This window comes from Tamandua tetradactyla, chromosome X (genome assembly GCF_023851605.1).
Source record: "Tamandua tetradactyla isolate mTamTet1 chromosome X, mTamTet1.pri, whole genome shotgun sequence".
NCBI classification, from domain to species: Eukaryota; Metazoa; Chordata; class Mammalia; order Pilosa; family Myrmecophagidae; genus Tamandua; species Tamandua tetradactyla.
In genome coordinates this window covers 32,613,306-32,634,189 of record NC_135353.1, presented here as the reverse complement: position 1 = coordinate 32,634,189, position 20,884 = coordinate 32,613,306, and the positions used below count along the sequence as shown (strand labels likewise).

Here is a 20,884-nt window from a genome sequence, read left to right as displayed (position 1 = left end):
AACAGACCAGGAGAACAGTCCCAGGCCTTAGGTGACCTGCGAAGATCTTTGACACAACATAGGGAAGGCTTGGTTGCAAAAGCTGAAGATCCGAGACACAGAGAACCAGAGAACGTTCAGCTAGGGCAAACGGCCTAGCCCAGCCTTTTCAAAATGGAGGCCTGGAGCCTTCAGGAGTGCATGGACAGGGCAACTGGGACTAGGAAGCAAGCCAAGCCTCATTCCTTGAATGCACTACCCTCACACTATGCCGCCCCGCCACCCGCGAATCCCCCACATGCCACGGTCCTGAACCCCATCACTCACCCTCTTACCATGCTCCAAGCGCTCCTGTCCCAACCCCCAACCTGCATGCATCCCCATCCATGCCCCACACCACTACCCAGAGCGTATGCGTACAGTCTCGCCCGGCCCCTCCTGAGACCCAGCCCCTCGGATCCTACATCCCCATCCCTGCCCCTGCAGGTGGTCGCCTGTGCATCCAGGCCACGGCTGCTCACCTTCATATCAGGGCCATACCTGCCCCCAGCCCAAACTGTCATGCAACCCAGCACTGCGCCCTACCCACTAAACTGACTATGTATACATCAGTGTAAGGACCTCCCAGATATGCGCACGTGCGTACCCAAGCCATGCCCCCAAATCTGGGCAAGTGCTGACCTGCACATCAGCCACACCTGCCCAAGCCCAAGCAGGGATAACCCCAGCCGGCTGCCCCTGAGTTCTGCGCATGCACACACCAGGGTAGTGCCCTGAAGACCTGAGCACACCAGGACCCCACCCCACAGACCCACACAAGCTCACAGCCACATCCTCCCTGCCGGGTGTCCACGCATCTGTGCACATACCTCTTCACCCCTGCACCTCAATCCCATGCCCCGCACACGCACACACCCTTGCTGCACACCCCCACCCCTGGCACAGGCGCCCTGCTCCACACCTGGCAGCTGCTCATGTGTGAATGTGTGCTACACAGCCCTCCCTGCACACCTGCACACCACTGCCCCAAACTCCACCCCCACCTGCACACAGGTACCAGGGACCCACCCACCCAAAATCACCTGCCCCTGCCCCATGTTCCACAACCCCCGTGAACTGTGACCTGTGCCCTGTCCCTACACACTTGCACATCTACATCCCTCAATCAAGGGCCCTCTGAACCCCTCCAATTGCGCGAGGATACACCTATGCCCTGCCGCCCCATGCCCTGAACTCTGTGCCCTCTACCCCACACCCTGATACCAATGACCTCTGTGTTCCATGCGCCCACCCACATCCTGCTTGCCCACCAGGCCCCGTGCATCTGCTCAGCCTCCCCATCCACCTCCCGCTGTGCCCTAACATCCGTGTTCCCCACACTGTGTTCTGCTCCTGCACTCCAAGGCCTGCCTGAGCTACATGCCACACCCATGGGCCCCACACCAGACCTCCACAGATTCATGCCCTGCACCCTAGGCTCACATGCAACAGCGTAGTTACTCGATGCATACCTATACCTGCACTGCAACCCGTCACTTCACTGTTGTGTGCATCCTGTTCCACATCAATCCTGCAAATACAAAGCTTTAGACTAATGAAGGAAATCAACCTCCAAAGTAACCCTATCAAGATATTTACATGCCTTGAAGGCAATAGAAGATCACTAAGCATATCATGATGCAGACAGATATAGCCCAGCCTAATGACCAAATTAAAACACCGGAGGGGACACAGACTTTGGAACAACTAATCAAAGATGTTCATATAACTCTACTAAATAAAACAAATGGGATGGCTAATGACATAAAGGAGATTAAAAAATCACTAGAAGAGCATAAAGAGGAATTTGAAAGAATAGAAGAACAGCAATTATCACAGAGATTAAAGATGGAGTAGACGAAAACAAAAATGTACTTAGAGACACACACAAATCTAAATGTACTTAGATTTGAAGAGGCAGAAGAAAGAATAAGTAAACTAGAGGACAGGGCAACTAATTTCAAATACAAAAAAGGAGCAAATGGCAGAAAAAATTTTATCTCAGGGAAATGATGGACAAAACAAAGTGCTTAAATATAAGAATCATCAATGTCCCACATTAAGAAGATGAAAGGGAAAAATCACATGATCATCTTGATTGATGCTGAAAAAGCATTAGATGAATTTTAATAACCTTTTCTGAGAAAAACACTTCAAAAGGTAGGAATCAAAGGTAACTTCCTCAATATGATAAAGAGCATATATGAAAACCCATAGCCAGCATCGTACTCAACGGATAGAGACTGAAAGCTTTCCCCCTAAGATCAGGAACGAGACAAGAATGCCCACTGTCACCACTATTATTCAACATTGCACTGGAAATTCTAGCTAGGGTTATCAGGCAGGAAAAAGAAATAAAAAGTATCCAAAATGGAAAGGAATAGTAAAACTTTCACTATTTGCAGATGACATGATACTATGCTTGGAAAATCCTGAGAAATCTACAATTCAGCAAGGTGGTAGGATATAAAATTAATGTACAAAAATCAGTAACACCTCTATACACAAGCAGTGATCAACTGAGGAGTCAGTTAAGGAAAAAATTCCATTCAAAATAGCAACTAAAAGAATCAAATGCTTAGGAATGAATTTAACTAGGGATGTAAAGGATGTGTACACAGAAAACTACATAACATTGCTGAAAGAAATAAAAAAAGATCTAAGTAGGTGGACAGACATTCCCTGCTTATGGATAGGAAAGTTAAACATAGTTAAGATGTCAATTCTACCCAAATTGATCTACAGATACAATACAGTACCAATAAAAATTCCAACAACCCACTTTGGAGACTTGGAAAAACTAGTTACCAAAGTCAAGATCCCGAATAACTAAAAGCATCCTAAAAAGGAAGAATGAAGTGGGAGCATTAATACTGCCTGATTTTAAAACGTATTGTAAAGCCACAGTGGTCAAAACAGCATGGTACTGGCACAAAGACAGACGTATTGACTAATGGTATCAAAATGAGAGTGCAGAAATAGACCATCAAATCTATGTTCAACTGATTTGACAAGGCCACCAAAATCCACTGAACTGGGTCAAAATAATATTTTAGATTAATGGGCATGGGAGAACTAGACATCAATTACCAAAAGAATGAAAGAGGACCCTTACCATACACCCTATACAAAAATTAACTCAAAGTGGATTAAACACCTAAATATAAGAACCAGTACCATAAAGTTCCTAGAAGAAAATATTGGGAAACATCTTCAAGACCTAGTAATAGGAGGTAGCTTCTTAAACTGTACACCCAAAGCACAAGCAACAAACGAAAAAAATAGACGAATGGAAACTCCTGAAAAGCAAATGCTTTTGCATGTCAAAAGACTTTGTCCAAAAGGTAAAGAGGCAGCCAACTCAATGGGAGAAAATATTTGGAAATCACACATTGGATAAAGGTTTGATATCCTGTGTATATAAAGAAATAATATAACTCAATAACAGAAGAACAAGCAATCCAATTATAAAGAGGGCTAAAGATATGAACATAAATTTCTGAAAAGCAAATACAGATAGCTAAAAAGCACATGAAGTGATGCTCATTCTTATTAGATATAAGGGAAATGCAGATCAAGACTACAATGAGATACCACTGCATACCTATAAGAACTGCTGCTACTAAACAACCAGGAAACTACAAATGTTGGAGAGGATGAGAAAAAATTGGGACACGTGCACTGCTGGTGGGAATGTGTAATGGTACAGCCAATATGGAAAACAGTTTGGTGGTTCCTTAGGAAACTAAATATTGAGTTGCCATGTGACCCGGCAATACCACTACTTGGTATATAACCAGAAGAGCTGAAAGCTGTAACATGAACGGACATTTGCACACCGATGTGCATAGCAGCATTATTCATAATCAGCAAAGATTGAAATAATCCGATTGCCCATCAACAGACGAGTGGATTAACAAAATGTGGTATATACATATGATGAAATATTATGTAGCACTAAGACTAAATGACATCCTGAAGCACATGACAAAATGGATGAGCCTTGAGGACATAATGGTGAGGGAAATAAGCCAGACGCAAAAGGATAAATACTATATGACACCACTTTTATGACTATGGTAAAGGTAAAATCAGAGGTTTATAATACAGAATATGGGGGACCTAGAGATGAGTGAATGGTTAGTTAATGAGGTTGAACTTAAATGTAAGGGGTAGATAGAAATGAAGGTGGTTCACTAGTGGGTCTATAAGTAACATTAACTTATTGATGGTGAACATGATTGAAAGGGATTATATAGACCCATGTGTCTCACTGATTAGTACTATAAATATAAATAAGTACTTACACGAACTACTTCAAAGGTATGGTATGAATCTTGTACAAAGAGTATATAACTTCGAGGTATAGAGGGAATACTGATGTTGCATGCTGGGGGCTATGTTTAATAGGAAAACATCAACAATACTACAGCCCTTGACCAAGGGTAAATAATGGGGAGGGGGGAGGGGTAACAGTTAAGGGGAGGTATGGATTTTCTATTTGGCGAGGGTGGGTTTATTGGTTATGTTTCTCTTGGGAACAATGAAATTATCTAAAATTGAGAGTGTTGATGGACAGAAGACTTTGGACATTATAATATGATGTCTAATGAATGGAGGTGGCTGAAGGTTGCACTGACTGAGAAGTAGATTGGTGAACTATGTTGTATACATATGATTGAATACTGGGCTGTCCCAAAACGGAATGAAATTGTGAGGCATGCAACACTGTAAATGAATCTGTGGGGCATTTGGTGAGGCAAAATAAGCCAGAAACAAAGGAACAGATATTATATGGTCTCATTTAGAAAATACTCATAAGAAAATAGGGGCCTAGATTGTAAGCTCTTACAGCAGTCACGTTTAGTTCAGAGTGGCAATTGTTATTTCTGGATTTTGAGAGGCTATTTTATATATGTATAACCTGGTATTTAGAGATAAGAATGAAGCTGATTAGTTCGGGATTAAGGTAATTCAGAATACAGGGGTAAGGAAGACATTGTCAGTATTTTAGAACCTCATCTACTCTTTGAGACCAAAAGAAGAAAGGTTTCTTTTGTCCAGAACCTAAAATTTCTGTAGCACATAATCTAACTCAACCTCTCTGGATAGATCATTAAACAATCCAAATACAGGGAGCCTAGAATAAGAAGGAGAGTCTTTAATCCTTTATAGCTTAATATAATGCCTAGATACATCCCAGAGTATATTAAGCAGATAATGAAAAAGCACTGGAAAAGTCCATTGAGGGGTGGGAGAAAAAATAGTAAACTATTAAACTTTATCACCGGGGAAACCTCTGAAACTTTGTTAAACATTAGGGACATCCAAATCAATAGGCTAAGCCCTTGATCTTGAGGCTTGCTCTTGTGAAGCTTTATGTATGTATCGGAGAAGCTTAGCTTACTATAAGAATGCCTAAGAGTTACTTCCACTCTTAGTTGCTCAGATATGGCCTCTCTTTTTCTCTAAGCCAACTTTGCAAATGAAATCACTGCCCTCCCCTGCAAGTCATGTCATGACAATGACATCCAAGTGTGAAAGTGTCCCTGGTGATGTGGGAGACGACCCTCAGGGATGAGCCTGGCCCTGGCACCGTGGGATCAACAATGCCATCCTGACCAAAAGGGGGAAAAGAAGTGTAACTAATACGGTTTCAGTGGCCAAGAGAGTTCAAATAGAGTCGAGAGGTTATTCTGGAGGTCCTTCTTATGCACGCTTCCGTTAGACATTTCTACCTATCAAAGCTTGCCAAACCCCAACCAAAATCCTTCCTGCCAATCCTAAAGAACACCTAAGGCATTATTTAACATTCTCCAAAGGTTCCACGCACTAGGGTAGCTTTCCAGAAACCTACAACTTCCAGATGGGTCCCTGGACCAGATAAGTCCTGAAATGCAGAGGGGCAGCCTCTCCAGAATAGCAGCTAGTTCAATCCTCCATCTCATATTATCTACCCCCTTCCAACATGAAAAAGTTAGAATGGCCATAGCCCAAATACCCCTTAAGAGTAGGAGAAAGATCAAAGGTTATGATGGAATTACACCAAGAAAGTAGGGTTTAACAAATGAGTGAGATTGCTAAATCATTATATTGATGTTTCTTTTAGTCGCCAGTAGTTTAGGGAAGCTAGAAGTACAACCTAAAATTGTGGAATTGTAACCCATACCAAACTCTAAAATATGTTCTTCAACTCATTGTTGCGATATACTTTGAAATTTATTGCTTTTTTGTATATATGTTATTTTTCACAAAAAAAAGAAAAAAAAGTAAGTTGTGATGACAGGCACACAGCTATATGATGGAAAAATTAATATAATCATACACTGCATTAAACAATTTTAAATCTTAAAAAATATAATACAGAGAAGAGAAAATTGGCTCATACATAACTGAAGTGATTTTACACATGCTTTGCAAAGTATTTCTCAGCTAGATGCTATTGCCTCATTTTTTTTTTAATTAATTAATTTTTTTGCATGGGTAGGCTCCAGGAATCAAATCCGGGCCTCCAGCTCATCAGGCGAGAATTCTTACTACTGAGCCACCCTTGCACTGCCCTGCCTCATGTATTTTTAAGGCAAGAATGGAACCACTGAGCTTAAGATCAGCATTTTTAAGAACAGGTTCCCAGAGAGTCAAGCAAATCTCCCTGGAGCAAAGCTGCAAGATCACTGAATCACACGGTTGAAGGCAGGACCCTGAAAAGCCACTTCTTCACAATTTAAAAAAAAAAAAAAGATGCAGGGAAAGGATGTTAGAGGTGGAAATTAAAACTACTCTTGAGATTTCAAATGCCTGGTTGGAGTTGAATGTGGAGAATACTCAGTGCTGACAGTGGTTGCATAGCACCCAAATACTTTCAATTTAAGTGCCTCTTAGCCAGTTAACAGAAATATTTTAGTAGTTCCTTTACCTCAAAGAACATATAGTACTACCAATAGTAATAATAATGACAACAGTTAACCGTTTTTGAGTGTTTATTATATGCCAATCCTTGTGCTAAGTATATTATTTAATTTTCAAAGCAATCCCATGAGGTAAATACTATTATTATCCTCATTTTACAGATGAGGTAACTGAGGCACAGAGAGGTCAAATAACTTGTTAATATCACATAGCTAGCAAGTAGCTGTCTGACCTTAAGGCTTGTGTTATTAAATACTAAACAAGGCACTATTTCTACGGAAATAGAACTCTGAGTTTCTGTTAAGAAATCTTACTCCAATTTTCCAGGCCTATTATTGACCCTAGTTTAAGCATTGGACCTGTAATGATGGGTTAGAGGATTTTTTAATCTCAATGCTTGGTCTTTTATGCTCCACATTATAGATGGGTGGCTAAGCACAGAAGGATCCTGTGTGAATATAGATTTATGCTTAGATGTGGTAATTTACAAAGCATCCATATCAGTTAACAGTTAATACACAGTTCTGTTCAGGGACAGCCATGGCCTCAGAACAGAACGGGCCTCAAGATTTTTCCTGGGACATTTACTCAAATAGCTCAGACTGCCATAAAGTGGGGAATATTTAGGCCAAGTCAGAATGTCTAGTTACTCTAGACTATAAGAGATTGTGACTCAGAACCACTCCATATGGAGCTATAAAAGAATATATGTATATTAGTTTAAACTATTATAATAAAATGATGAAGAAAGACTAAATTTAAAAAATCTCATTACTTTCTCTAGAAATGTCTATGGAAAATATATCAACACTAATTTAAAAAGCATTTTAACAACTAACATTTCTGAGCACTATGTGCCAGAAGTGTGCTAAACACTTTATATACATTATCTCGTTTAGTTTCATAACAACCCTAGGAGATAGGTACTATCACTATGATTTTATGGATGAGGAAATGGAGTCTCACAGAAAGTACATAGCTGCCTAAGATCATATAGTGAAAAAACAGGCTTGTAAGTCAGGCAGACTGACTCCAGAGTCTGAACTCTTAACCCTGCAATACTGTTTCCTGCAGTAACACCTGCAGATTGGCCCTGCTAGCTATTTAAAATGAAGGAAAATCGTGATCCAATCATTATAAACCTCAAAGGACACTTGGCTATTCATTTCAATCATGATTGCTCCAATGGAGTTGGATGCAGTTTAACCAACTACAGCCCACGGTATGAATTACAGTTTGGAAGAACAGTTCTCTGCCTCTGCCACATATGGAATCCAAGCTCCTTTTTTCTCGACCCATTTTTCATTCACATACCTTCTTTCTTCATGTTTGGCTGCTTTTCTGTTTCTCAGCTTTCAGTGTCTTAACATTTCTTAATTTGTTATGACTATTGTTATATCCTACTCTGCCTCACCCAAATTATAACCTGTAAGGATTTAAAATCAAGGTCAGAAATATGAAATTATTTTTTTGTGTGGGCTAGCTAACTATATCAATAACTGGCACGACAAAGGGTCATCACTTGATATCTGTGTTTCTCAACTTTAATGTGCATGTGAATAACCTGAAGGATCTTATTAAAATGCAGCTTTTGATTTAATAGCTCTGGGGTGGGGCCTGAGAATTTGAAATTCTAAACAGCTCCTGGGATATGTGGGTCACAGTGTGAGTAATAAGGTTCTAGATCGCCTGGTTCTGTTGTGTTTTTAAGTGGAATCACAATTAAATGACTCTGGGGAAATTAATGTCTAGGCTTTATAAAAAGCCATTCTAGGCCCCTTGAGATGGCAATTCTCTAAGGTCTTCACAAACCTATCTTAACAGTTAATAGCTCTGACTGTTCAAGAGGCTTTTTAGTGTCTAAACTATACCTTTCATATGTTGTACTATTTTTCTTCTGACTCTTTTCTTAAGTGGATATGTAGTTAGTCCACCATACCCATTGTCTTACAGGTTATTTGTTTTTAAAAATATATACCCAGTGATTTAATTTTTAAATATAGTCTTTGGATGTTCCCCACCTTCTCATTTCCTCCCCTTTAGAAAGCTAAGATATGCGGGGTGTCTAAGTCAGTCTTTCAGTCTCCATGTTTATTTGCCCCCTCCAAGAAATATATGAAATTAGACAACTTCATACTTCTTTGACAAAATCCTGTTGCCTTTTATTCCAATGAGCTGTTTAAATGTCAATGACCTTATCTTTCATCAAATAGGGCTCCAAGCTTGCCCAAAGTGCAATATGGACTACACTAATAGCTATTGGCCACTGAGCCTATAAAGCTCATATTTCAAAAATGCACACTCTAGGCAGAATCTGGTAAATGTCAACTTCAAAATAAGTTGCGTCGTAGTGTTATATTTATTACCACATGGTCCAAAAAAAGTACTTGTGAGGTGATTAAAAATAACATACCAGGTAAAATTGGTTGTCCAGCAATTCCCATTGGTGCCATTCCAAGATTATTCATTGCTGTGGCCCATGCAGTTGGATCAGATATAGGTAGCGTCATTGCAGTGGACTCTACATTCAGAGTTCTACTACTATCAGCTGAAAAGAAATAACAAGCAAAATAATTTATTGTTTTGAGGTCCAAGGACTATATTTATCAATGTAGACCCTGGAAAACCATTTATAGATACATGAACTGATGGGCAATTGGTGGATAAGGCCTCATTCAGCTTTCTTATATGGGCAAAAACAATATAGCTTCAACTGTTTGGCAGTCATGGAATTTGAAAGCAGTTTACCAGATGCCATTTTCATGAAGCAGTTTCTCTCTCCCTCCCTCCTTCCTTCCTCCCTTCTTCCCCCCCCACCCCCGCATGGGCAGGCACCAAGAATCGAACTTGGGTGTCTGGTATGGCAGGCAAGAATTCTGCCACTGAACCACTGTTGCACGCCCCGCCGCCTTCTTTTGTTCTCTCTTTTCCAAGCATACATACCAAAAGAGCTTGGGATGACTAAGAGGTTTCCCATTCTTCTCATGATCTACTTGCATATGAATTTACTTAAGCAGCTTCTGTTCAAACTACTCATGCATGCAAACAAATACAAAACATCCAAGCATTTGGCTATAAAAAATGCTTCAGCATTTGGCAATAAAAAATGAAAATTATACTCCCAATGCAACTTTATATCTTTTGAGCCTATACTAATGAATAGAGCTGGACATACAATCAACAGACAACAAATTAGCCAACTGAATACTTTTTGGGTTAGGTAGATATCAGAGAAAAAGCAGACAGAAGACATGGTCCCTGCTTCCAAGCATTATACAATCTAGTTGGAGACACATGATGATGATGGTGGTGGCTATTACTATTATCAGTACAATTACCCCTCTTCCTCCACTACCAATAATTATTGAATACTTACCACAGACTACGTAAAGCACTTGTCATGTATCATTCTCAGTTAACTCTCAGAACAACGCTATACAATAGGGACTATCCACGTCTCCATTTAACAGAAGAGAGGTCACAAAAGGTCATGTCTTTTGTCCAAGGTCACACAGTATATGTGACTTTACTATCACCAATTAAACAATTAGGAAATAATGCAAGACTAGAATGAAATAGATCAGAAATGTTATTAAAGTTTAGGGAATGAAGGGCAACTATGGCCTGTGTAGGGGGCAAAGGATTCATGAAGAAAATAGAACTTAAAAGAATGGGCAGATTTCTACAGAACATGTATGTCTTCAGTGATAGTTAGCAATTAGATATGTAAAGAAGACAGAAGAAGACATTCCAGTAGCAGGGATGACATAGGCAAACACTTCGAAGCAGGTTATATACGCATGTGGATGTACATACTACACAATTGGAAGAGGTATAGTCATAAGTCATCTGAACACAATAAGACTTTTATTTTGTTAATTTCCCTGTGACTAATGATATCCATAGGAAAAACTTTCCATGTTTTTTCTCCTACATAGCAGTATGCACTTCTGCCAATTACACCCCCAAAGGCAACTCTATTCTAATAGTAGCTTGTTAATGACCACCACATCCTTCCAACCTGGCAATATCAGGGATGATTCTTGGCCAGGTTATTCATACATATGCTATTCTGGTCATTGACTGGTTGGAATAAAGCATATGCAAATCTGTAAAAGCGTTATTCTGAAATAAAATTTGTGTCATTCATCTATGAAGCCTATGCCTCTTACCCAACAAACCACACATTGGAGACGGGGTGAGACAGAGACACGTAAAGAGCAGAGAGAGAGAACACAGAGTGACTGATGAACCCTAATTATTCATTATTGCAATCAGAAGTCAGATTTCAGAACCCATGATTACTTTCTCTGTAGGAAGTCTAGCTCTCACATCCAGTTCTCAGTGCTTCTCATGAAGACATATCAGAAGGCTAGAAATAACTTCCTTATAAATATTATTAGGAAAACAAACATGGGGCATCAAATACTCTTTGGGTCAAGAGTTTATATAGTGATAATTAGATCTACCTGGATTCCCAATTCCCAGCCAGGGGACACAAGACTTTGGGGAACGTTATAGCTGGAAAGGACCTTAAAGATTACAGAGTTCGAACCCTGATTTTCTCTGGTGGCTAGCAAAAACTCACAGGGGAAATAGCTGGGTTCAGAAGAACAAGGTAACAAAGCCAAAACAATTTGGCTACTCATTGGCCCTGCAGTACTGGGAAATATAAACAATCAAGAATTCTTAACAAAGGATTTTGAGACCAAAGTATAAGAATTTACAGTGTACCAACATAGCCAAACTCTGGAGGAATTTGATGGTGGGGTAGGGAGAATGATCTAAATTAGCATTTTTTTTTAAAAAAGGAACACACTGTATTAGTATTTTAAAAAATGTATTCAATTCAATTCAATTCAAAGTGACTGTTAGAATAGTAGCAAGAAAAGGTTCTGTTAGGTTTGTTTACATGAATAGATAAGGAACATGTATAATTAAAAGTATTATTTTGCCACAATGAATGTAGTTCTTAAGTTCTTAAGAAGTTCTGCCTTAAATGCCCTTCTCATCTATCTCCTCTCCTTTAACAACCATTTCCATTTGTCAAAATCCTGCTTATCTTTCAATGGCCATCTCAAATGCCACCTTGTCTGTAAAGCCACCTCACTGGAATTAATTAAACTACTCTTTCATATGTGTTCTCAGAGCATTTTATCTAGAATTTGCTTTTCATGTTTCCGTACTCTCTCACTTACTCCTTCCACACAACTAAACTTTTATTGAGCCTTACTATATGCCAGGTTCTGTGCTAATGACTACGAACACAGAGAGATGAACAAAACTTATTTACTGCTCTGGAAGAAATCTTAATATAGTAAGAGGCACAGACATATAAACAACCAAGTATAAATTATTGTAATAAATGTGATAATAAAACTATGAGTAAAGTGCTATGAGGACAAAGAAGAAGTGATTCAATCTGCTGGAATGGTTTGTATGTGTGTTAGTGGGGTTGGGGGAGGAGATGAAGAATGCTAGGGAGTTCTTCATAGGGAAAGAGTTATTTGAAATGAGTTTTTAGGGAGGGATAGGATTTTCCTCCAGGTAGCGAATGGAAGGTTGGGATGCAGAAGAACATTCCAGGAAGCAGGAAAACTAAGCATTTACCATTGACCACCCTGAATTACAGTTATTGGAACATGTCTCTCCTCTGCTAGCCTGTATGCTCCTTTAGGTCAAGGACTGGGTTTTAGAAATTTTTGCTTCCATATTACTTAGTTCTGTCCTGGGTAGAGAGTAAGTATTCAAGAACTATTTCAATGAATGAATAAAGAGAATTGACTTACACTGATTTGGGGCACCAAATGTAATTTATGTGATAGACACTCAAATTGGTTATTTGTATACCTTTTCAGAACGCTAAACTGTCTTAAAAGGGTTGTCGTTATTGCTAAACTGATTTTTTGTCTCGAAAACTGAATTTAATGTAGGAATTTGCTTAGGGTTACAACCAGGGATAGACGTACCCAAACTAAGATTTCACTTTTATCTCATTAGCCATAATCTTTTTTTTTTCCATTTAGGCACAGTCATACACACAATCAAGCTTGTAAATTTTACTTTCAAAGATAAATTCCAGATAATCATCTCTGTCTGGTAGTAATCTGGATTTAAGGTCTGAACTATCAAAACATGCCATGCTAAACATTTGTTCAGAATCATCACTTAGTGGTGGAGAAGTTAAGTCCTGGTCGGATTCACTTTCCAGACAAAAATGGACATCCAGAATTTCTTTAAGTGTTTCATCAATGTAGTCCCACATCACCAAAGGAAGAGCTTGATCATTTCTCCATGAATACTACAATCAAAGGCAGTGGCCAAGAGTATTTAGAAGGCAAGTGTCAGTGGTTGTCAAATGGTCTTCAAAATACCTCACCCAAGGCTGAAGAACATGTCCTTTCATGCTGATTCTCCTATACTGCTTGTGTGACAAGTCCCCAAGAGGTCAGAGGTTGTATGTAGCGTGGTTGTGAATGACTGCTTCTAGGCAATTTGATAGAAAACATGACACTTCGGAACAGCAGTTCATTAGTGCCAACAAAATAAAAGATTTGAAGGGATTATCTACTTTAACTTATCATTTCCTAATTACCTAATCACTGCCATCTGTTTACATTTGTTTTGTTTATGTTCCATCAATTAACTAGCCAGTTGCTGTCAAAGTTATCTGATCTTGAACAAAAGACACACACATACGTTCCTTCTGTGATATACCCATCTCATTGTGGAGTTATTTCTTACCCATTATACTAAATTCTCTCACAAACAGTCCCTTTACTCTCTGTGTTCCCCCAGAACACAGAACATATTGCTATCATAGCTCTTATTACATTATATTTGTATTGCCTTTTCTGTGTCTGTCTCTTACAATGGACTCTGGAATCTTCTATCCTACTTTGTTATTCCTAGTCTAAATAGATACCATGTCTGACATAGAATAGATGCTCAATAAACTCTTTTAAGCAAATGAATGAGGAAATAAATGAATATATATGAGTCATGTACAGACATTCTTTTTCCCAGAAGCAGGGTCTAACTATTTAGAAAGGAATAACTACTCTGTTGCTGTACTAACATAAAATCATTGTTGAGCTGAACATTATACAAAAAATTGAAAGGGAGAGGAAGATAAAATGGTGATAATTTGAGGTATTATAAACCTCACATACTGATAACGTAAGAAAACCATGATTACAGAAATACAAACTTCAAGAAATACAAGTTTGTGAATGGGAAGACAATTTTCATCACGATGATTCTTCATGTGTAAGAAGGAACTGACTGGAATTTCTCTGAGAATTTAAAGTGATTAAATTTATAAAAAGAAATGTGCATGTAGCAACCATATTTGTTAGTTCCTCAAGAGCAGAGACCATAAACCTTATCTACCTTTGTATCTCCTACGGTGGTCCAATGCAGGGTAGGACATCAGACCTTGGAACATACCAGGACTTAAATAAATGGGGAATAATCATGTTAATGATAGTATTTATAAGATTAATAATAGCTAGTTCTTACATAATGTTTTCTATGCACCAGGCTCTGTTCCAGGTACTTTACATACATTAATTTAAAACTCACAACTGTTACTGACAAGGGCTGTGGATTCTTTTCCCTGATATGCTCAATAACCAATTCCTGAGACACCAGGGTTTCAAAGAGAGAAAGAGTTTATTACTAAGTGCATAGTAGGGGAGCAGATGGCCTAGCTGCCCAAAATCTGTCCCCCAAACTGCAGTAGTTCTGATAATTTTATTAGAGAAAAGATGTGCAGGGTTTAGGATAATGAGCACAGTGGCTCCAGATGATGTAATTAGAGATGATCTAATTACTAAGCATGCACAGATTGATTACATGCTTAGTTGCAGAACGTGTGTAAGAAAATGGCAGAATGAGGTATAGGTGACTTGTAGAAAGTCTAAGCTACTGTGCATGTCAGGTGGGCCCATTTTGGTTAGATCCAGTCTAGGTTATCAAGATTACTTTGGATTAGAGGTGGGTTAGTTCTTGGCTGACTCAAGACCCTTCATTAATAAACATTAGTAAGTGTCATTAGTGATTACAAGACTCTAAAGTTGAAAAACTGGATAACTGGGTACAAATGAAGGTTAGTCACAACGTTTTTATAATCACAGGGGCAGAAGATAAGGGCTATACAATCATTGTCAGAGATCAAGGAGCTGGATTACAATTTAGAGATTTCAGGAATTTCCCTCTGTCTACTCTAATATACCAGAAAACAAAAAAAGAATATCTATATAATGATTCAGTAATCAAAATCATCCCTTAAATCCTGATTTGGTTACACAACAACCAAAATTCAGGCTCTTAACCATTATTTATACCAAACTAGAGGAATTCTAAAGTTATAGAATATTTGAGTTGGGAGGGCTACAGAGCTCATCATTATACAGAGGGGTGGTCCTCATGTTCTCTATTGCTGGGGATCTTAACTGGGTCTAAGTTTCCCGCTCCAGGGGACATTTGACAACAAATGGAGACATTCCTGTTTGTGAAACTTAGGGAGTAGGGGAGGGGCTATTGGCATCTAGTGGGTAGAGGCCAGGGATACTGCTAAACACCCTATAACACCGAGGACACCCCTACAACAAAGAATTATATGATCCAAAATGTCAATAGTGCTGAGCTTGAGAAAACCTCCTCTATTGTGCAATTTTGTTGTGTTCTTACTGGAGAGTTCCTCACATCCCTGGTTTCTTTACTACCCGTCCTCCATGCCATTCCCTCCCCATGTGCATTCAATCACAACTTCCATAGTTTATGCCCCCATCTATCCTACCCTTAAGCACCTGTGCTGTAAGAACTACTCTGACTGGTCCCCAAGAATCTATTAACATTTTTAGCAGGGTTCCTTCCATGATTGACACCAAAGAGATGATCCCTGCATTGGGCATTCCAGGTCCCATGGAAGGCTGATGGGATGCTATTTAGAGGGTGGCCTTGGTAATAATGCTGGGAATTCTGAGACAAAGGAAAGAGAGAAGTTAGAAAATGCTTGCACAGAACACAGGAAAAAAAAAAAACCCAATTCTGGGCACATCACCCAGAACTTTGGAAGTTTTTATTGTGAAAGATGATGGCACAAGGGCAGTGTTGATTGTCCTAGTGCTGAACAACATTGTGTTTTCTGTTCTTTGGCTAAGGGAAAGGAAACAGCAGAATAAATCATGTTTGGGTCTGCATTAAGCCTAGGACTCAAGGTTTTTATCTTTTGTTTCATAATTTATTGCTCATGAAGCAATATATTGTGCATTGCAGGTGTTATTTTGAATTGCTTTTTATTTTCTTTGAAAATTAACAATCCATCATTTTTTGAGAACAATGCATTGTAACCTCAGGCACAACTCCTATCCTCTCTCCTTCATCACTGATGTCACCACCAGTGATGCCACAGTTTGTGTCATGATTATTCAGGGTGAGGGAACTGACAGGTGCTTTTATATGACAAGACCACTAGACAGCTTAAGAGGATGACATTATTAGACAAGCAAGGGCTTTACCTGCTCACCAGTATTACCAAGAACGGATCAAGGAGGTACTCAAGGGAATCAGAATAACATATATATTCTTCCTTGTGCAAGGCAAGGGAAGGGAAGAGATCTTATACTAGCCTGTATAGTAGGCAATCATTCTTACATGGGTTGTGAGTGTGACAGGGTGAGAGTTGGGAGATAGTAGCTTGATTCTCAAGGTATGCAGATGAGAACATCGGAATAGAAGGTGCTTTTGCAAAATAAATCCCATCCTGGAGAATACATTGCTCTAGTCTATAAGTTGGAAAGTTCTGAAAACAGTCACCTCTGAATTGGAACAGTTATAAGGATGTACAAGGTTTTTAATTAGATCTAAAAAAGCTAGGGAGAGTATGAGTGCTGAATCATTATACTGATATTTCTTTTTAGCCTCCAGTACCTTAGAGCAGCTAGAAATAAAAACCTAAAATTTTGGAACTGTAACCCATCTCAAACTCTGAAATCTGTTCTACAATTAATTGTTGTGATATACTTTGAAATTTATTGCTTTTATGTATGTATGTTATTTAAAGAGAAGAAGTATAACAGAGAAGATAGGATTTAACAAATGAGTATGACTGCTGAATCATTATATTGATATTTTGTTGGTCTCCAGTGTCTTGGAGCAGCCAGAAGAAAAAAACGAAAAATTGTGGAACTGGAACCTATATCAAACTTTAAAATATTTAAAACGTTCCACAAACATTTTAGCCTGTTTAATGTTACCTATTTCGTCAAGTACCAAGATAATGATAATGATGTTGATTCCTAATATTTATTGAATGCATATTGAGTACCAAACATTGTTTTAAAAATTTTATTCTAGTAACAGTTATATAACCTAAAATTTCTCCCTTTAACTACATCCATATATATTCATATATAAAATCAGTGTTTTTAAAATTATTTTCACAATATCACAATCTTGTGCTACCATCACCACTATGCATTGCCAAAAATTAACAATCAACCCAAACAGAAACTCTGTACAGTTTAAGCATTAAACTGTATAGTTTAATGCTATACAGTTCTAGTTTGCTAGAACCTGTTCTAGTTTGCTAGCTGCTGGAATGCAATATACCAGAAACGGAATGGCTTTTAAAAAGGGGAATTTAATAAGTTGCAAGTTTACAGTTCTAAGGCTGAGATAATATCCCAATTACAACAAATCTATAGAAATGTCCAATCAAAGGTATCCAGGGAAAGATACATTGGTTCAAGAAGGCCGATGGAGTTCAGGGTCTCTCTCGCATCCGAGAAGGCACATGGTGAACATAGTCACAGTTTCTCTCTCGGCTGGAAGGGCACATGGCGAGCAAGGCATCATGTGCTAGCTTTCTCTCCTGGCTTCCTGTTTCATGAAGCTCCCCGGGAGGCATTTTCCTTCTCCATCTCCAAAGGTCACTGGCTTGTGGGCTCTTGTGGCTATGTCGTTCTTCCCTGGCTCTCTTGGAATTGCTCATTCTCCAAAATGTTTCTTCTTTTATAGGACTCCAGAAACTTCTCAAGACCCACTCAAATGGCTGGAGACATGTCATCACTTAATCCAGTTTAACAATCACTCTTGATTAAATCACATCTCCAGGGAGATGATCTGATTACAGTTTCAAACATACAATACTGAAAAGGGATTAGAAGAAGCAGCTGCTTTTACAAAATGGGATTAGGATTAAAACATGGCTTTTCTAGGGTCCACACATCATTTCAAACCAGCAAACTCCCCATTGCCTATACCCAGCCCTGCCTGTGGTAACCTAAATTCTAGATTCTAACTCTTTGGTAGAATTTAGTGAAGTTATACAGTATTTGTCCTTTGGTGTTTGGTTTATTTCATTCAACATGTGTGAAATCCATGTTCATCCATGTATCAGGCTTCACTTATTTTTTTTTTTTTTTTTTTTTTTTTTTTAGAGAGAGGGAGGAAGGGAAGGAAAGACAGAGAAGGAAGAAAGGATGGAAGGAAGGAAGGGAGGAAGAAAGGGAAACATCTTTAAACATTTTCTTGTTTTTATTATATTTTGTTTGTTTGTTTGTTTTTTACATGGGCTGGGGCCGGGAATCGAACCGGGGTCCTCCGGCATGGCAGGCAAGCACTCCTGCCCGCTGAGCCACCGCGGCCCGCCCCAGGCTTCACTTATTTTTATGGATGAGTAATATTCCATTATATGTACACACCAATTTTTTTTTACCTATTTGTGCTGGTTTGAATCTGTTATGTGCCCCGGAAAAGCCTATGTTCTTTTAATCCAATTGTGGGGGGCAGACCTATTGTTGGGTGGGACCTTTTGATTTGGTTGTCTCCATGGTGATGTGACCCTGTCCATTTAAGGGGTCTTAATCGTTTTACTGGAGTCCTTTAAGGGAGAGACATTTCGGAGAGCTCAGAGCTGAGAGAAGCTAAAAGAGAAAGAAAAGGCTCCAGGAGAAGCCAAAAGGACCCACCGAAGCTGAGAGAGCCATTTTGAAACCAACCCAGGAGAGAAGGGCCAGGAGACATTGCCATGTACCTTCCATGTGACAGAGGAACCCTGGACACCATCAGCCTTTCTTCAGTGAAAGCACCCTCTTCTTGGTGCCTTTGTTTGGACATTTTTATGGCCTTAGAACTGTACATCTGTAACCAAATAAATCCCCTTTGAAAAGCCAACCCATTTCTTGTATATTGTATTCCGGCAGTTTTAGCAAATCGAAACACCATACATCGGTTGATGGACATTTGGGTTGCTTCTATCTTTTGGCAATTGTGAATAATGCCAAAGTGAACATGGTGTACAAATATCTGTTTGAGTCCCTGCTTTCAATACTTTTGGGTATATACCTAGTAGTGGGATTGCTGGGTCATATGGTAGTTCTATACTTAGCTTTCTGAGGAACCACCAAACTGTTTTTCAGGGCAGCTGCACCATTTAACATACCCACCAGCAATGAATGAGTGCTTCTGTTTCTTCACATCATCACTAACACTTGCAATTTTCTTTTTTTTTTTTAATAGTAGCCATTCTAGTGGGTATGAAATGATTTCTCATTGTGGTTTTGATTTGCATTTCACTAATGGCTAATGAGCATCTTTTAAAGTGCTTTTTGGCTATTTCTAAACACTGTTTTAAGAGTTTTACATGGATTTTGTAATTTAATCCTCACAATAATCTTGTTAATAGATAATATTAATCATTATGCCCATTTTACAGACAAGGAAAATGAGACAGGAAGATGTTAGGAAATTGTCCGAGTCACAGATATAGTTAGTGCTGAAGGTGGAATTCAGATTCAGGTAGTCTGGTTCCAGAGACCATATAGTTAACCATTCAGCTATAGTAAACATATGACCACAGCATAGAGAATGCTGAGCTCATCTGGCACAGATCCAGAATTCAGCAACCACTTTATTCCTGCTTCCTTTGTATCTCCCTTTTTTCTGGTTAAGAAAAAAAAAAAAACCACTCAGCTGCCTGTTGGGGTCTCTTCTCACACTCTCTAAGCTGGATTGAGGTGGCTCCTTTGCTATTTCAGGGTAGGTGGGCAGGGTCTGAAGAATATTTGATTGTCACTTTAAGGTATTTAGCTAAATGTGAGGCTTGGGAGCCAGAAGAATAGGTTGAGGTTGGCTTCAGGGGTCCTGGAACCCCAGCAGGCTCAGTCATGGGAACATTAGAGAGCTTCCTTGGTCAGTAAAAAGCAGTCACTGGTTATGTTAGGGATGCTCTCTTGGTCTTTTCTGGACTATGGTCCTTGATTCTCCCCACTTCTTGGGTTTCTGAGATACCATCGGACACAGGTTATGCTGGTCTAGGGCGAATGATTAACTGTGGCCCCCTATTTTTTAGTTACGATACCATTACATTTATTCAGTATTTCTTCACCCAATATTTAATAAAGTACACCAACAAGCATAAATGGACCCACAATATTCTACCTTAACATTTACACTAATTTCCTGTGTAGCTACACATTTATTTCCTTGATTTTGAAACAGACACATTATTCTGACTGCCAGGACCCCAAATATTGTAGCTACTGTTTTTTACCTAGAAACTTTAAAATTTAATAACTCAAAAAATTGCATTTCAGGTACCAAGCATGCTCTTTAAGTTAATAGGGTAGCTGGTGGAGGTGGAGAAAGAAGATACAGAAGCATAAACTCTGTTAAGTTCCCAAAACTTTGTGGTCTATAATTTCCTGAGGCAAATTGGGTAAGAGGTGACGTGGCAACCCTGCTGCTATGCAGTTGGATGTCAGGCAAAATCCTATGGAAAAGAAAATAAAGCAAAACCACCCTGGGGTCCATTGACAAGTTGTTTTACTTTAGCCCTTCTTGCTGAATATCTTTCCAATACGTGTTGGTCCACTTCCTTGCCATAGGAGGTACAGTGCCACAAAGATAAATATACCGTGGGATAGATCTAGAATTAGGATATCTGGAT

At 39.2% G+C, this 20,884-nt stretch overlaps 1 protein-coding gene across 14 annotated transcripts in view; it reads right to left on the bottom strand.

Moving 5' to 3' along the window:
• ENOX2 (ecto-NOX disulfide-thiol exchanger 2) overlaps positions 1 to 20,884 on the bottom strand; it is a 459,417-nt gene that overhangs the window by 133,592 nt on the left and 304,941 nt on the right. For 13 of the 14 annotated variants that reach the window (XM_077145026.1, XM_077145023.1, XM_077145031.1 and 10 more), the window contains one exon: positions 9,341 to 9,475. The exons of the other annotated variant lie outside the window; for it this stretch is intronic. In XM_077145026.1, coding sequence (XP_077001141.1) covers positions 9,341 to 9,475 — 135 coding nt within the window. The remainder of the gene's footprint in view (positions 1 to 9,340; positions 9,476 to 20,884) is intronic. 14 annotated transcript variants of the gene reach the window in all.